The sequence below is a fragment of the Lonchura striata genome, unplaced genomic scaffold (genome assembly GCF_046129695.1).
Source record: "Lonchura striata isolate bLonStr1 unplaced genomic scaffold, bLonStr1.mat Scaffold_200, whole genome shotgun sequence".
Lineage (NCBI taxonomy): Eukaryota > Metazoa > Chordata > Aves > Passeriformes > Estrildidae > Lonchura > Lonchura striata.
Genome location: NW_027461127.1, coordinates 164,317 through 182,376, shown reverse-complemented (window position 1 = coordinate 182,376; position 18,060 = coordinate 164,317). Strand labels below are relative to the sequence as shown.

Sequence of the window (18,060 nt, the reverse complement as noted above, 5' to 3'; positions counted from 1 at the left end):
GCCCCGAGCCCCGCGGCTGCGAGGAAAGAAGGAAAAAGGGACGGGAAGAGAGGAGGCAGAGCGGGCATGCGGGAAGGTGGGGAGGGAGGTCGGGCTGCGGAGGAAAGCGGGCGGGGAAGGGAAAGGCCGGCAGGGGGAAAGAGGGACGGGACAGAGGAGGGAGAGAGGGGGAATGGAACGGAGCAGCGGGGCAGGGACAGGTGAGGGACGAGTGGGGGGCGTCGCGTTTGGGGGAGGAGGGAGAGTGGGTTTAGGGGATAAAAAACAGAAATATGGAGAAAACGAAGGAAGGGTAGATGGTGGGACGGGAGGCCGAAATGGGACGAGAAGGAAAGGAGGAAGACAAAGAAGGGGAATAGGAGCAGAAGGAAGGAAGAGTAGAAGGGGGCACAAAAGGGGAGCGAAAGCAGTCGGCTTTGGGGAGGACAGGAAAACGGGGGAAAGGCAGGGAAAGAAGGGGAATGGGAGCAGGAGGAAGGAAGAGTAAACGGGGGGAAGGAGAGACGGGCGAAGCTGCGGAGCCCGCACAGAACCCACCACCCGCACCGCGCTCCGAGTGAGCAAATGGCGGCTGCAGCGATTCCCGGCACTTAAATAAGCTCGGCCCCACCCCACGCAGGTGCCCCGCGGTCCCGCGCACCTGAGCCAGCGCCGGCCCCGCCCCTGAGGCTCCGGCCCGGCCCCGCCCCTGAGGCTCCGGCCCGCCCGGGATGGAGGCGGGGCCATCGCTCCCGGCCCGCCGGGATGGGCCCGGGGCTGCCGCTTCGGCTCCCGGCGGTGCCGCCTCTGCCCCGGCGGGCGGGTCGGGGTCTCTCTCGGGCCGGAGCACCGGGGCGGCGCCGGGGCCGAGCCGGCGGCGGCGGCGATTTCCCGGGGCTGACCGAGACCGGCCGGGGCGCGGGGACCCCCGTGCCGCCCCAGCACCCCCAAAGCCCGCCGCTCCCCGCCGTGCCAGGGAATTTTCTTTTTCCCGGTGCAGGCCGAGACATTTCTGTGAGGAAACTCAGAACTCAGGGGTACGGCGTCTGAGGGGAGAGAAGAGATTCTGGTATAAATCCAAAACGCGTTGTGAAAAACAACATGGAACGGCTCATTTGCTCTCCCAGCCCGATTTCTGTGTGACCGTCTGTGATTCCAGCTGCTCCGCTGGCACTGGCAGCCTGCGGGGCTCTAAGGACTTGCCAAGTGCCCAGCACGACAGAAAAGAACGGGAGAACTCCCCGGCTCTGGCAGCGGAGCCTCTCGGCAGTGTCCCGAAAGCCCCGCAGTGCCAGCATCTCTGCATGGAAGCTGAGGGGCTCCAGCGCAGCCCCTCTGCAGCGTTCCTCTGCAGCTGGCACTGCCCAGCGCCCCTGACCAGGGTTTGGGGTCCCTGCACAGCCCCCGGCGCAGCCCCCTGGCTTCTTCCAGCTCCCTTCAGCCAGGATGATTTTCTCGGGGGTAGGAGCACCCAAAGCCAGCGGAACTGGCCTCAGCCACTTTCCGTGGGATCTCTCCTCTTCCTTCCTCACCAAATTCCCACTGTCAAAACCCAGCTTGAGGCACAGATCCCCATCCCCTCAATCTCTCCAAGGAATTGGGCTCGGATTTCCCAATCCAGCAGGGCAGAAATGCTCTTGTCCTTACTGTACATCCTAATTGCAGTAATGGCTCAAGAAATAATTGAAAGAAATTAAAGGAATGAAGAGAAATTAAATAAGAGCTGCCAGCTCCAACTAAGGGATGTTCAAACCCCTTACCAACAATTTGCTTTAATTAACCGACTCAAACAAAGTAATTAACACCACATTGATACAGTATGATTCTTTTTAATCGAGTTATAGATAAATATTGCAGAATGTAAAAACCTTTGTAAATCCAGAAACTCTTTCAAGAGAGAGACAGGGCACAGCTGCAGAGAGTCTTGGGGAGTTCAGGGGAAAAACCCCAAAGTTTTCAGTGTTTAGCATCTCCCACCCTGTCGTCACTGACAGCAAACACGGCCTCAGCCTCAGGAAAACACGGAGAGTCAGGGATTTTACAGATCCTGGTCTCACCTCAGCCTCTCAGCAGGTACAGTCTGCAGGGAGAGGGAAGAAAAAGGGTCAGAATGGACAGCCTACTTCCAGAAAATCATCACCATTCATAAAGCACTAAGCAGAGCTGTAAGAACTTCCCCAAAGGTTCATTTCCCTGCGGACTGAGGGCTCTCAGTTGAAGCACAGGCTGGACCTGCCAGGGACAGACTCCAGGAACCCCAGAAGTAAAAGCCACTGGGCCAATTCCATAAAACATTCCAAAATCAGGCTCCTAGGATGTGACCATCTCCTCTCTCACCTGGAGGTGGAAGCACAAGGAATGATCTTCCCTCCTGTGGGTTTTCTGGGATCTGCAGTGAACCGCAGGGGGAAGAAAACAAAGCCTGAATGTTTCGCACGACTGGAACAGAAAAGTGGGGAAAAGGGAGGCAGGGGCACTGCTGGGGTGATAACTGGGATCCAGCCTCTCCACACCAATGGAAGCAGAGACTGAGTGACAGAGCCTTTGGGACCACTTTGCTGGGATTCATAGGAAAACGGGTGAGTTTTATTTTGGCAGTAAAGCCAAGCTGCTTCTCACCTCATCAGCCGGGTACAGCAGCAGCACCCGCAGGAACCTGGCCAGGTGGCTCTGCCTGGCAGAGGGCTCCCCACTTCCTGGGAATTGTGTGCTACAGGGCTGTGCCACTGGCCATTAAAACAGTTCCCACCTGGCCCTTCACAAAGGCAAGGTGCTTTTTCCATACAGCAAATGGTTTTTGAATTAAGAAGGTAACACTGGTAATACTCAACTGGAGAAGAAAAAAGTGAGAGCTGTAAAATTTTCCTACGCCAGGCAAAAAAGAAAGCCAAATTAAAACCAAAACAAAAACTAACATAACAATGAAAAAAACAAACCATATCAAGCATGCTTCAAGAGAGTTTAAATCTGAATGAAGTAACTTACTTAGAAGCTTGAAAAGCTGCAATGCTGCAAAAATCTAATGCTGCAAAAAAAAAGGTGCCTTCCCATCCAAACCCATCTGGAATTCCACAATTCTGTGAACAGCTCCGGGCAGAAGGACTAGATTTCCATTGTGGTTCGAAAATGCTGCTGCAAGAACACGAAGAGAGATTTCATATACTGTTAAAGTGGCACAACCACATCAAAAATTACGTTTGGAGGTAAAGTGGCAACTCTGCAATTCCAGCTTCTGATACCAAGGACACACGGAGGGCTGAAACCTGGAGGTCCTTACATGACAGGATTTCTAGATTTCTAGAGTTACCCATCCCCAGTTTGCTGCTTAGGGTTAGAAAAGGTGGAATTCTGTTCTTAAGGGGTTACCACATACCATCAACGTGAGAGACGGGGATGCTGATGTTTGATCAGAGTCCTGGAGCAGCCTGGAGCACGCTGGCTTCCCGAACCAGGTCTGCTGCCTTGTCCGTGTAGGGGTAGGGCTTTGTCCTCAGCCTCAGCAAGATCTGTCAGCAAAGGAGGAGAGAAAAGTAGAGTGCACCGGCTCCCAAGTGTGGGGTACCATGTGCTGCTAAGGAAGACCACGTGCTGAAAGTGGTTGGAAGCCGGGTGGGTTTTGGGAGGACAAATTCCATATTACTTCTGCAGGATTCTGTCTACAGTTCCTGCTCTACAAACCAAATACATCAAACGACAACAACAAACAAACAAAAAAACACCACATTAAATCAACAACAACAAAATAATTACTCCTACCTCAATAACCCCATACTGCCCCAAACCATTCCAAGGAGGGCGGCAGGAGGGGCTGGCAAAGGCAGGGCCCTGCCGGGCCCCCCTCGCCGCTGCCATCCTTCTCCAGCGCCGCCGCTGAGCCGCCTTCAGCCCAAAACCCACCCAAAAATACCCCAAAATCGTCCTAAATGCCCCCAAAAAACCCACCCAAAACTACCCAAACCCTCCTAAAAATATCCAAAAAACTCACCATAAAATGCCTCAAAACCAACCCAAAACCGTCCCAAAAATATCCCAAAAAATCCACCCAAAAATACCCTAAAACCCACCAAAGAATACCCCAAAGCCCTCCCGAGAATACCCGAAAACCCTGCCCATAAACACCCTGAAACCCCAAATTAACCACTCTGAACCCCAAAATATCCCTGAGCTCCCCATACCCCAAAATTTCCTTCCCAAACCCCAAATTCCCCCCCGACCCCCAAAATTCACTTCTGGGTCTCGTCCTCGGGGGCCGGCGGCTGCCGGGGCCCCCCCAGGCCCGCGGGCGGCGCCCCCAAACCCGGGGGGAGTTCGGGGTCCGAGTCGGGGTCGTCCTCATGAGCCACCAGCCTGGGGACCCAAAAACCGGGGGGAACCCCGAATCGGGGGGGACCCAAAATTGGAGGGGGTCCTGGGGGGTTCTGGAAGGTTTTTGGGGCATCCCAGGAGGACTTTTGGGGTCTCAGGGGGTTTTGGGGGTCCCAGGAGGAATTTCAGGGGTCCTAAAGGGAAATTTGGAGGTCACAGGGGGAGTTTTGGGGTCCCAAAGAGAATTTTGGGCGTCCCAGGGAGGGCTTTGGAGTCCTGGGGAGAATTTTGGAGGTTTCAGGGGGTTTTTGGGAGGAATTTTGGGGGTCCTGGGGGGGGGGGGGTTGGGGTCCTGAAGGGAATTTTGGGGGTCTCAGGGGGTTTTTGAGGGTCCCAGGGGGATTTTTGGGGCTTCTGAAGGGAATTTTTGGGTTCCCGAGGCTGTTTTTGGTGATCCCGGGGCTGTTTTGGGGGGATCCCGCCGGGTATTTTTGGGGGTCCCGGGAGTGTTCTTGGGGTCCCCCCTCACCAGTCCATGGCCGGCTCCACTCCCCGGTTCCCGGTCAGCGCCAGCGCCTTCGCCCTGCGGGACCGGGGGGCTCCCGGTTATTTTTGGGGGGTCCCAGAGGGTTCTGAGGGGTTCCCGGGGGGTTTTTTGGGGGGTCCCGGTGGAGTTTTGGGGGTCCCGAGGGCTCCGGGGCCTGTCCGTGTGTCCCGCCCCCCCCAATCCCATTCCCGGTGCCGGGTCCCCTCCGGCTGCTCCCGCCCGCCCTCCCCCGCTGTCCCCCCGGTGCCGCCGCCCTCAGCGCGCCGGGCCCCGAATCCCACCTCCAGCAGCGCCTCCAGAGCCGCCCGAGCCCGGTCCCACCGCCCGCCGCCATCACGGCGGCGCCGGGCTCGCGACACGTGGGGGACGGCGGCCGGCGAGGGACAGAAAGGCACAAAGCGTTCCGGTACGGACGGCGGCCGGAACGGGACAGAAAGCCTCCCTCGCCGCTGCCATCCTAATCCGGCGCCGCCGCGGAGCCGCCTCCAGCCCTCCCCTCACTCACAGACACCGCCCCGCTCGCCGCTCGCTGCCGCCCCTCGCCCCTCCCGCCGGTTTTGCCGGGCGCTGGCTGGGGGGGCTGCAGTACCGCCCTGTGCCCACAAGGCGGCAGCACTTTTCAAGCGAGTCCGCGCCAAGCCACTCGCAAGAGGGAGGCCGCGGGCGGCCGGGCTGCAGTACCGCCCTTTGTCCACAAGGCGGCAGCACTTTTCAAGCGAGTCCGCGCCAAGCCACTCCCAAGAGGGCGGCCGTGGGTGGTGGGGCCACAGTACCGCCCTGTGTTCACAAGGCGGCAGCACTTTTCAAGCGAGTCTGCGCCAAGCCACTCGCAAGAGGGCGGCCGTGGGTGGCGGGGCTGCAGTACCGCCCTGTGCCCACAAAGCGGCAGCACTTTTCAAGCGAGTCCGCGCCAAGCCGCTCCCAAGAGGGCGGCCGGGCTGCAGTACCGCCCTTTGTCCACAAGGCGGCAGCACTTTTCCAAGCGAGTCCGTGCCTAGCCGCTCCCAAGAAGGCAGCCGGGCTGCAGTACCGCCCTGTGCCCACAAGGCGGCAGCACTTTTCAAGCGAGTCCGCGCCAAGCCACTCGCAAGAGGGAGGCCGCGGGCGGCCGGGCTGCAGTACCGCCCTTTGTCCACAAGGCGGCAGCACTTTTCAAGCGAGTCCGCGCCAAGCCACTCCCAAGAGGGCGGCCGTGGGTGGTGGGGCCACAGTACCGCCCTGTGTTCACAAGGCGGCAGCACTTTTCAAGCGAGTCTGCGCCAAGCCACTCGCAAGAGGGCGGCCGTGGGTGGCGGGGCTGCAGTACCGCCCTGTGCCCACAAAGCGGCAGCACTTTTCAAGCGAGTCCGCGCCAAGCCGCTCCCAAGAGGGCGGCCGGGCTGCAGTACCGCCCTTTGTCCACAAGGCGGCAGCACTTTTCAAGCGAGTCCGTGCCTAGCCGCTCCCAAGAAGGCAGCCGGGCTGCAGTACCGCCCTGTGCCCACAAGGCGGCAGCACTTTTCAAGCGAGTCCGCGCCAAGCCACTCGGTGGTTTTGCCGGGCACTGGCTGGGGGGCTGCAGTACCGCTCTCTGCCCACACGGCGGCAGCACCGCGCCGTCCCCGCCGGCACGGCCTCGGCAGCGAACGCCCCAAAGCGTCCGCGCGGGAAAGAACGGAACAAAAAGCCTGCCTGCGACCCGACAGGAACCGAAAGAAAAAAGCTTTCCTCTTAAGCTGCATTTCAATATGCTTTATTTTTCTATTTTTCATATTTATATTCACATTCGGATTTGTAATGGATATTGATGGAAAATTATATTTTCATAATTTCTTACATTTATTCCTATTATATTTTATTTCAGATTTTTATACGTATCTTAATAGGTATCAGTAGAAGTCAGGGGAGGGTGTGTGGCTGGGGGCGAGGCCAGGGGAGGGGGTAAGGACGGGGTGGGGGTTAGGGGGAGGGGGTCAGCATTGGGGGCGTGGTTAGGGGTGGGGTCAGGGTGTGGGGGAGGGGGTGGAGGGTGGGTCAGGGAAGGGGTTAGGGTAGAGGGAGGATTCAGGGTGGGGGTGTGGCTACCAGACAGACCCCTCCCCTACCCAAAAAGATTGTCAGGCGCAGCAGTAGAAAATTTGATGCTACCAGGGAGTAAAAATTTTTATTTTTACTTTGATGCTCCCAGGGAGTAGAAATTTTTATTTTTAAAGTTGTTTTCTTTTTTTACTTCCTCGGAGCACAGTATTTTCTACTCCTGCTTTTTTATTCTAAGTACAGAAAGGAAAAAAAAGAGAGAAAGAGAAGGAGACAGTGAGAAGAAGAGGAGAGAGTGATAAGGAGAGAGAGAGGGAGAAGAAGAAAAGGAGAGAGCAGGAAGAGGAGAGAGTAAGGAAAAAGAGAGATGAGGAAGACAAGAGAGTGAGAAGAAAAAGAGGAGAGAGGAGGAAGAGGAGTGAGAAGAAAGGGAGAGAGATGAAGAAGAGTGTGAGAAGGACAGGAGAGAGCAAGAAGAAGAGGAAAGTGTGAGAGGAAGAAGAGAGTGTGAGAAGGAAAGGAGAGTGACAAGAGGAAGAGAGAGGAGGAAGAGGAGTAAGTGAGAGGAAGAAGAGGAGAGAGGAGGAAGATGAGAGAGAGGAGAGAGTGAGAAGGAGAGAGTGAGATGAAGAGGAGAGAGTGAGAAGTGGAGAGAGTGGGAGGAAGAAGTGAGAAGAAGAAGAAAGGAGGAAGAAGAGAGAGGAGGAAGAGGAGAAAGTGAGAGGAAGAAGAGGAGACGGAGAGGAGGAAGAGGAGAGAGAAGAAGAATAGGAGAGAGGAGGAAGAGCAGCGAGTGCGAAGGAGGAGAGAAGAGGAAGAGGAAAGAGAGAGAAGGAAAGGAGAGAGTGAGATGAAGAGAGTGTGAGAAGAAGAGGACAGAGTGAGAAGAGAGAGTGAGAAGAAGAGGAGAGAGGAGAAAGAGGAGAGAGTGAGAAGAAAAGGAGAGATGAAGAGAGTGTGAGAAGAAGAAGAGAGGAGAGAGTGACAAGAGGAAGAGAGGAGGAAGAGGAGTGAGAGGAAGAAAAGGAGAGAGAGAGGAGGAAGATAAGAGAGAGAAGGAGAGTGAGAAGAAGAGGAGAGAGGAGGAAGAGGAGAGAGAAGGAAGAGGAGAGAGGAGGAAGAGGAGAGAGGAGGAAGAGGAGAGAGGAGAGAGGAGGAAGAGGAGAGAGGAGGAGAAAAGGAGAGAGAGAGATGAAGAAGAGAGTGTGAGAAGAGGAGAGAGTGAGAAGAAGAGGAGAGAGTGAGAAGAAGAGAGAGAAGGAAGAAGTGAGAGGAGGAAGAGGAGAAAGTGAGGAGAGGAGGAAGAGACTGAGAAGAAAAGGAGAAAGATGAAGAAGAGAGTGAGAAGAAGAGGAGAGCGTGAGAAGAAGAAAAGAGAGTGAGAACAAGAAGAGGAGAGGAAGAGGAGAAAGTGAGAAAAGGAGAGAGGAGGAAGAGGAGCAAGTGAGGAGAGAGGAGGAAGAGGAGCGAGTGAGAAGGAGAGAGTGAGATGAAGAAAGGGAGAGTGTGAGAAGAAGAGGAGAGTGAAAGGAGAGAGTAAGAAGAAGAGGAGAGTGTCAGAGGAAGAAGAAAGAGGAGGAAGAGGAGAAAGTGAGAAGAAGAGGAGAGGAAAAGGAGAGAGAGAGGAGGAAAAGGAGAGAGAGAAGAAAAGGAGAGGTGAGAAGTGGAGAGAGTGAGGAAGAAGAAGAGAGAGGAAGAAGAGGAGAAAGTGAGGAGAAAGGAGGAAGAGGACAGAGTGAGAAGAAAAGGAGAGAGTGAGATGAAGAAGAGGAGAGGGTGAGAAGAATAAGAGGAGAGAGTGAGAGGAAGAAGAGGAGAGAGGAGGAAGAGGAGAGAGTGAGGAGAAAAGGAGAGAGAGATGAAGAGAGTGTGAGAAGAGGAGAGAGTGTGAGGAGAGAGTGTGAGAAGAGGACAGAGTGAGAAGAAGAGAGAACTAGAAGAGGAGAGAGGAAGAAGAGGAGAGGAGGAAGAGGAGAAAGTGAGGAGAGAGGAGGAAGAGGAGCGAGTGAGAAGGAGAGAGTGAGATGAAGAAAAGGAGAGTGTGAGAAGAAGAGGAGAGTGAAAGGAGAGAGTAAGAAGAAGAGGAGAGTGTCAGAGGAAGAAGAAAGAGGAGGAAGAGGAGAAAGTGAGAAGAGGAGAGGAGGAAGAGGAGTGAGAAGAAAAGGAGAGAGCGAGAAGAAGAGGAGAGAGAGTGAGAAGAAGAGGAGAGAGGAGGAAGAGGAGTGAGGAGAGAGGAGGAAGAGGAGTGAGGAGAGAGGAGGAAGAGGAGTGAGAAGAAGAGGAGAGAGCGAGGAGAAGACGAGGATAGTGAGAGGAAGAAGAAGAGAGAAGAAGAGAGCAAGAAGAAAGAGTGAGAAGAAGAAAAGGAAGAGAGTAAGAAGAAAACAGAGCAAGAAAAATAAAAGAGAGATAAAAAGAAAAACTAAAAAAGTCAGATTGGAAAGAGAAAGGCAAAAGAAAGGAGGGGTAAGGAGAAAAAGAGTGAAAGACAAACAGAAAAGGAAGCACTTGAAATGAAAGAGAAAAGCAAATAGAGAGACAAGAAAAAGAAGAAATAGAGCTGAAAACCTACAGGAAAACAAATGGAGAGACTGAACACAAGGTAGGGTTCAAGAGAGAAAGAAATAGAGAGTTAGACAAAAAAGTTAAAGTTGGACAGAAAAGGAAAAAGGGTCAGAGACAAAGACAATGATAGCAAGTGTTAGAAAGACAAAGGCTGACAAAGAAAAAAAAAAGAAGAAAACATAGTGAAACCTAGATTGAAAGAGACAGACAAAGAGACATGGGGAAATACATGTAGAGGAATGGAAGAAAATAGGGTGAGAAGGAAATAGGGTTAGAGAAACATAGAGATGTGTTAGAAATGGAAACAAAGGAAAACACAGCCAGAGACAAAGAGTTACACATGGAAGGATAAAGTGAGGAATAGACTAAAGAGGAAAGTAAGAGGCAAAGGGAGAAAAAGGGTGAAAATGATAGGACTCAACCACACCAAAGAAAGACAGGAGATGAATGGTGGGCAGGGCAGAGGGTAAGAGGCATCATTATTAGGGCTGATTAATCTTTATTCCCTTAAACTTCAGCAATACACAGGGAAACAATGCATACAAATGCAAGTACAGAGACAAATACAACAAAGAATACATCATACCTAGGCACAAAAGTACAAGTCCAATTTACATACAGCAAAATACATCAAAAGATAGGAACAACTGCAAAGACAGAACAATATAATGTACTACAAGCCAAATACATATTGACACAATATAACCGTGTCTCCATTTCAGAAAAGTCCACAACGCTTTTATTGTTATGACGCACCCGGAACAAAAACGGCGCAAAACGCTCCGCCGACGTGCACGCCCCCTTCGCGTTACGCACAAACTCACATTCACGGCAACTCGCTCCGGAGACTCCCAAAAAATCCTCCTGCCTGATGAAAACCCCCCCTGAAAGGCAAAGGCCATACACACAAGGTTGTATCTGCTCCACACACACACACAGCTGCAGACACAAGCACACACAAACTCTCACAGACAGACACAGACAGTCACACTCTCACACATTCTTCTGCTGACACGCTGGCTGCCACCCTTACGTGAAACGCTGCACTGAAGAATATGCTTAAACGCTTCTTCTGACCGCAGGACCTCCATGTCAAATGGTAGATTCCAGGAAATTCTGTAGGGACCCGGGGACCTACGAGACAAGGGGAGGCGGTCAGTGACTGACTATCTGAGAGCTAGGAGCTATACCAACTCTGGGCCCATCAGTGTTGTACCCCAAACCCCGTAGAGAACAGATGAACGGCAAAGCTTTATAACTGCTCTACCTGAGCGTGACTACTTGCCCGGGCAAGGCAGCTCCGATCATAATTGCCACAACAGAGGTGCATACAACATAAGCCAACGTAGGTACATACAGTATAAGCACAAACAACATAAGCCAACGTAGGTACGTACAGTATAAGCACAAACAACATAAGCCAACGTAGGTACATACAGTGTAAGCACAAACAATATAAGCTAACATAGGTAGGCGCAACATACGCACATACAATAGAAGCAGACACAGGTAGGTGCATCATAAGTGCATACAACGTAAGCTGACAGAGATACAAGATAAGTGAGGACTTGATATAATTCTCCAGAAGACTAATTTTTGAGCCCTATATCCTTTGAGAAGGCAGATGCTACGGAACTACTGTGGTCAGGTGATGAGGGGCTAATAAGCTCCGTACGGAAGTCCATGAGAAGGGCTACCAAAACTGAGAATGAAGATGGATGAGAACATCTCGTGTACATCGTCCGGACCCAAAAAGTGAATATGTAAAAATGCCAGAATAATTGATATCCGGGAAGGTACGTGAGCAAAATATGGCCAATACGGCACAAAATGATGTTGCTAAAGCATGGAGATGTAACAAAGGCCTATGACACAGACAACGTGACACGGACACAAGTGGAAACTGCCTGGCAATTTCACCTTATGGACCCAAGATTCCTAGCCCAAGATGAGCCATGGGCTGATGATGCCAAAGAAAAGAAAGCCCTAGGGCAGTAGCACTTGATGATGACATGCAACTCCTTTCAAGATGTTAGTGCCAAAGCACTTAAGAGGAAGCCTAAGAAGCTCAGTAGGCCTAGAGAAGGAAGAAATGACTACAGGGTGACTGTAGCTATAGCTCCAGACATGAAGGCGGGCTCCTATGGTGAAAAGATCCACGACAACGTCAAGAGTCAAAGAAGGCCGCCGATGCGAACGTCACGAGAACCAGAGAGGGATCGGAACTGCCCTGCCCGGCGAAGACTCTGGGGGGGCTGAGGAGAAACCCTCTCCCTTTGCTCCCGAGGGGCCCGTCCCACTATGGGCCTATTCTCCAAGCTAACATCAAATAGCCTCCTGTGATAGTAAAGGTTTTCCCCCCATCTCCCACCTACTGGCCCCAGCACTTGGCTTTTGCAAGACAACCGGATGGAATCCAATGTCAGTTGGATGTGGACGGCGAGACGTTCTCTGCATCAGCTTCGGTGCTGCTGTTTCCAAACTTCAGCTACGCTCCTCCTCAGGGTACCTAAGACAAAACAGAAAATGCAACTAGTGCCCACGAAAAGAGGAATCCCCGAAACTCCGACACACCGCTGCCCCGGCTCACCTGAAGTCTCAATTTGACTCCACAAGCTGCCTGGAGGATACCTGAAAAACAAAAGGGTACACACTTAGCATGCTGCTGCATAAGGGTCACCTGTGAGTCACTGTGCCAAAATGCCAACTCACCCGCTCGCCTCTGTTCCTTCACACAGCTAGGGCAGCGACAGCACCTGCAAAAAAACAAAGCAAAACAACCCACACTGAGATACTGTGAAAACAACATCCCCCTGACCTGAAAAGCACACCCACCCAGACCTTACGCTTGCACCCACCTGGCCTTGGACATCCAGACATCCGGACCAGAGACATCTTGCAAGATGACTGCCTAAAATAAAACAAAGTAACCAAGAGTGGATGCTTAGAATTGCACCAAAACCTGAAACCTGAGCAAGAACAACTCCTTCTGTCCACTGCTCACCTGGCACACAGGGCCTTGACTGCTGCTATCTGCCTGGACCTCCTAAAAATAAAGGCAAAGAACACTGCTCTAACACGGTCACCCTTTAGGCTTCCCCTGCAAATGCAAACAATGACTGACCTGATCATGGCAGCACCCTCACCCAGGACTGGGGCTCTCTGCCACTGATCTGAACTGTCTGCATCTGAAAGGAAGTTAGGACTAGTGTCAAATGGCTGCAGGACAACTTAACAGCACCAAACATGTTATGTCAATCTCCTGATACAATCTAGAGCCCAACTACACCCTGCAAATTACAAATTTCAAGTCCCCAGGACTTGTGCTATTACAGGCTATGCAGCAGGGCAGAGCAGCTGTGGGACAAATACGTGCAGACACCCGTGACACAGGACAGGGAGAGAGAGCTTTTGAGGAGAAGAAAGGACCGAGAGACCCAAAGAACACAGAGTGCACCAGAGACAAGTGACAGGACACACACCAGAACTGCTCTGCCCTGAGCACCTCAGCACTGTGATCAAAACAGACACTTTCCCTTTAGCTGGTCTAAGGGGACACTTCTTGCACATCCCTGCCCCCAAAGCTGATTCAAAAGGCCCTCCCAGCACCCCACTTTCACCCCCTCTGTGGGCCTTAGCCCTCCACTTATCTCTCTGGCATCTGGGGATGAGAATCCACGTCGCGTGGCAATGGAGGCTGCCTCGCCTGCGGGGAATGTCCTATGGTCACCGGGCTGTGGTCCCGTGCTCAGCTACAATCGAGAACACCAAACATCACTGCATGATCTTAGCTGCACAGCAGCCACAACCCAGCAATTCTGCTGCTCACCATTATTCTCCTGAGAACGCCGGGCAAATAATCCACTTTGCTGTGTTGTGCCAAAAACACGCCCGGCCCTTAACAGGGAGAGACCCTGTCAGGCACCGCCTCAGAGAAGAACCGAGCTGTACTGGGGGGACACACCCAGCCAACGTGTACAAGTTAAACAGAATTTTCTCTCAGAACTGGGACTTTCAGCACCCCCCAGGTGCTACTCGACTGCCACAGACACACAGAGGGCTTCGTGAGGCGCTCTGGGGTTGGCCAGTCCTGCTCCAAGCTCTGCTGATGCCCCTGTGGTTTTAACGCTGTCCTCAAGGAGGTGGTAGAACCTCACAGTATTTGCCCCTGGAGCTTAATTTCTGAAGTTTTCTTTGGGAAACACATCCACTTCCTACTTAACAATGCAGTCCCCTCTCCTGCTCTCGGGAAGAGCTGCCCACAGGCATGGGAACCACCTCTCCTCTCCTCTGCCCTTAAAACACTGTGTTACTGAGGCCAACTACTTCCAGACCAAGACTGTCCATGCAGGGACAGTGTCTCTTCTCTTTAGGGTCAGGGAAAAAGGGCAGAAGCACCCACAGAGATTCACTGCCCCTCTTGAGCACAAAGCACCGTGAATCTGCACCTCCTTCTCCTTGCAGGGAAGATAATAAAATATATTTTATTTAATATTATATTATATTTAATATTAATTATAGTTAATATTATAATAAAGATAATATAAAATATAATAGGGAGCCCTACAAACTAACATCAGGAACCTGGACTGGTGAGTTTTCTTTCCCAGGGAAAATGGCCTGTGATTGTGCCCAGAGCTCCTTGGGTCTTAGGGTGAGGCTGACTGGAAATAATCCGAATATTAAAGGATATATTCAGACCCCAGCTGCCCCCCCCCCCCAAACTTGTGCTTTTCTGACAGTGCCAAGGGAGCCCTTCAAACTGACGCCAGGAACCTGGGCTGCTGAATTTGCTTTCACCAAGTAGATATCCCTCATTTATTCACAGGGCCCTGCAATGCCCCTGGGTTGTCAGGTCCTAAATTTCCTTTTGCCTCCTCAATGTCAAAACAGCGCAGGATTTCTCCCAGTCCAAATCTCCCATCCCCAAGTACTCAGGGTTTTTTATTTCTTACCAAATACCTGTTGCAAACTGACAGTACAAAGCTTGGGGCTTGATATTTTCTGTGCTGGATTTCACCTCAAGAAATCTGCCACCATAAAACCCTAACCACAACCACCTTGCTTTGCTCACAAATCACAACCTTCAGACCAGCATTATGGCACCTTACCCACTGGCCCTCCACTGGCACCTTCCCAAAGCATTCCAGTACATTCCAGTAGTACTCTGCATTTTCAGTGGGCATTCTGTCAGACCCACATCCTGACACTAAAAATGCACCAAGGAATTCTACAATAGCCATTAGGAAGGCATAACAATTCTCTAAAAGTCACCAGAGAAAGCCTTCAAAATTCCCCTAAATATTCCTAATAGCCCTGCAAAAAAAAAACAAACACTCAAGGAAGCCTGCTCAGCCTCCAAACCCCTTCCTGTTGCTCTCTAGCCCACAGATGTCATCCCTACCTTTTAGCAGCGGGTCCTGTTGTCCTCTGAGGGTTCTGGCGTTGTCCTGGTGCGAGGGTCGCTGCCCTGTCCCACTGGGAGGCTTCCGGTGTGGTCTCGCTGTCAGGCTTGCTGTGCTGTGCTGCTGTTGTTGGGGCTGAAAAGGGAAAAGGCTGCTTAGGGTGAGGTACGGGTGGCGTGAGGGGTGCCGTACCTGTACCCTAACTTGCCTCCTAAGCTGTACCCTGTAGCCCTGATCTCCACTGGACTGTCCAGCCCTCAAGGCCTCACCCTTTACCCCTGACCCCTCCCTCTGCCCCCCAGCCCTCAGGCTCTGGCTGTCACCCTCGAGCCCCCTCTCAGCTGCCCCTCAGCTCCTGTGTGCCACCCTTAATCCCTCTCTTCTGCCCCTCAGCCCCCAGCTTCTCTGTGTCACCCTCCAGCTGCCCCTGCCCCCCTCAGCATCTCTCTGTGTCACCCACTGTCCCCTCCCCTGTTCCCCCCTCAGCTCCCAGCCTCCGTCACCCTCAAGGCCCCACAGTGCCCCTCAAGCTGCCCCTCAGCCTCTATGCCATGAAAAGACCCTAAAACCCCATAAAAATGCCCTAAAAAAAACCCACATCTTCAAAATGCCTTAAAACCCCCACAAAAACATAAAAATAGCCTCAGAACGCCCTTAAAATACAATAAAAATACCCTACTTTAAGACACCCCTAAAAGCCCCCAAAGAAGCTTTTAAAAAAAAAAATCCCTACATATTCCGAAGAGCTCTTAGAACAGCTCCATAATCCTTAAAACACATCGATAAGACCCTAAAAACCAGCGCAGCGAGGGAGGCTGGAAGATGCGGAGCCGCGCTCCCGGCCCCGGGCGCAGCGCGGCTCCGGCAGGAAAGCGGCTCCTCCGGCAGGCAGAGGCGGCGCCGCGCCGGCAGACCCCCGCCCGCTGCCCCCGGCCCGGCGGGGCCGGCACCGGGCCCGGGGGGCCCCGGCGGCGCCCGAGCCCCGCGCCCGGAGCGGACGGAGCGGCGGCACCGGCCGGCACCGGCCCCGCCCGCGCCGCCTCCCCCGCCCGCCGGCCCGGCCAAAGCTCCGCTCGGCTCCGCACGGCTCGCACCGGCGCGGCTCCGGCGGGCCCGCGGCAGCCCAGCCGCGCCCAGCTCCCCTTCCGCCCCGGCCAGCCCCGGCACTGCCGGCAGGGCTCCGCGCCGCACCCTTCGCTGCCGGGCCGGGGGCAGAAGAAGCGCCCCGAATGCAGCGGCACAGCCCGACCCCCGCCCTGCCAGCGCTGCCACGGCTGCAGCTCCCTTCCTCTGCAGCCCCGACTCTGACGCCACGCTCCGGCGCTCACCTCACCCCAACAAGGGAAAAGAAATGTAGGCTTCCCTTCAATCGCGTCCTCTAGAAGAGAAGAAAAGAAGCGCCTTGCCTCAAACCATGGCAAAAGGGGGCTTTTTACCTCAGTCCAAACCCCTTAAAAGGGGGGACAACAGGACTGCCCCCTCCAATTCAACCTCAGGATGACGAAATTTCAAAGGGAAAGGGGAAAAGTCCCCGCTACAAAGGCGCACCGGCTCACCTCCTTGGCTGCTGCTTCTCGACACAAAGATTTGTCCCTCGGCTCCACCTTTGAGCAATGCTCCACGTATCCAGGTGGGGATCCAGGTGGGGATCCAGGTGATTCCCCAGACCCTGTCCGAAGCGCCCACCGTCCTTCCAGGAGACAGCCCCGGGAGCCCCCCAAAAACTCCTCTCCTCCAGCAGCTCCGTGCAAAAGAGATGTGAGGAAAACCCCCTAAATCAGCCACCGAAGGAGCCGCCCCCTCCTCATCATCCTCACAGCTCACACCTGGGGCTGCTCTGAGCCCTCCACATCCTCACAGCTCACACCTGCTGCTCTTGCCACTCTCCAACAGCGTCTCTCCATCTCCAGCACGCATCCCAATTCTCACAGACACAGATCCAACAGAAATCTGCTACGGGTGTCTACTTTTCTTAATCCATCTGATTACACAATTAAAAAACATATACACCAAACATCCTGATCCAGTTTCAGTCACAAGCCCAGCCCCAGCATCCATGTCAGAGGCATAAAGGGATGTGGCGGCAAGAACCCCACAGTCCCTGTGCCAGCCCTTCGGATCCTATGGAGTGTGCAGCCCCCTTTCCCAGCCCTGCAGTGATTACAGCAGCCGCCCTACAAATCCCCTTTCCCAGCCCCAGTGATTTCAGCTCTTCACCCACAAGCTTTATTTAACTGCCAGCTCTCTTCGTTAGCTCCAGCTGTGCCTTTCTCCATCTTCAGCGTGCAGGATCTTGGCCTTGGCTGCAGCTCTGCAACACTTCAGCTCGTGCCCCAGGGTGTCTAAGCCCACCCCAGAATCAATATCCCAGTTCCGAAGTGATTTCAGCTGCCACCCACCAATGCCCAGCCACTGTGCCTATGCTGTATTATTTCAATTCAAAGCCCAGAACCCCGCTCTCAGCAATAGAATTCTTTTTCCATTTTCAGACACAATCCCAGCCCCACAGTCCATTTGCCAGCCCCACAGTGACTTTGCCCCCAGCCCCACAGGTGCCGTCGCAGACCGAGAACATATCCCTGCATTGCCGGGATTTTCAGGCGCAATCTTAGAGCCCCCACGTGCGCACTACACATCCTGTTCTAGTTTCAGTCACAAGCCCAGCCCCAGCATCCATGTCAGAGGCATAAAAGGGATGTGGCAGCAAGAACCCCACAGTCCCTGTGCCAGCCCTTCGGATTTTATGGAGTGTGCAGCCCCCTTTCGCAGCCCTGCAGTGATTACAGCAGCCGCCCTACAAATCCCCTTTCCCAGCCCCAGTGATTTCAGCTCTTCACCCACAAGCTTTATTTAACTGCCAGCTCTCTTCTTTAGCTCCAGCTGTGCCTTTCTCCATCTTCAGCGTGCAGGATCTTGGCCTTGGCTGCAGCTCTGCAACACTTCAGCTCGTGCCCCAGGGTGTCTAAGCCCACCCCAGAATCAATATCCCAGTTCTGAAGTGATTTCAGCTGCCACCCACCAATGCCCAGCCACTGTGCCTAGCCTGTATCATTTCAATTCAAAGCCCAGAACCCCGCTCTCAGCAATAGAATTCTTTTTCCATTTTCAGACACAATCCCAGCCTCACAGTGACTTTGCCCCCAGCCCCACAGGTGCCGTCGCAGACCGAGAACATATCCCTGCATTGCCGGGATTTTCAGGCGCAATCTTAGAGCCCCCACGTGCGCACTACACATCCTGTTC

At 53.4% G+C, this 18,060-nt stretch overlaps 1 protein-coding gene and 1 long non-coding RNA gene across 2 annotated transcripts; both read right to left on the bottom strand.

Moving 5' to 3' along the window:
* Nucleotides 1-1,792: 1,792 nt before the first annotated feature.
* Nucleotides 1,793-3,475, bottom strand: LOC144248624 (uncharacterized). Its single transcript, XR_013341931.1, has 4 exons — nt 3,353-3,475; nt 2,965-3,111; nt 2,317-2,368; nt 1,793-2,059 (listed from the first exon to the last, which is right to left on the bottom strand). It is a non-coding gene; the product is annotated as an uncharacterized LOC144248624 (long non-coding RNA).
* A 372-nt stretch (nt 3,476-3,847) lies between these two features.
* On the bottom strand, nt 3,848-5,188 carry LOC144248622 (UBX domain-containing protein 1-like). The gene is made up of 3 exons (XM_077790671.1): nt 5,113-5,188; nt 4,814-4,867; nt 3,848-4,326 (listed from the first exon to the last, which is right to left on the bottom strand). Exons 1-3 carry the CDS (start codon nt 5,163-5,165, stop codon nt 4,203-4,205), a joined length of 231 nt encoding a protein of 76 aa, XP_077646797.1. The 5' UTR covers nt 5,166-5,188; the 3' UTR covers nt 3,848-4,202.
* Between the last annotated feature and the right edge of the window lie 12,872 nt (nt 5,189-18,060).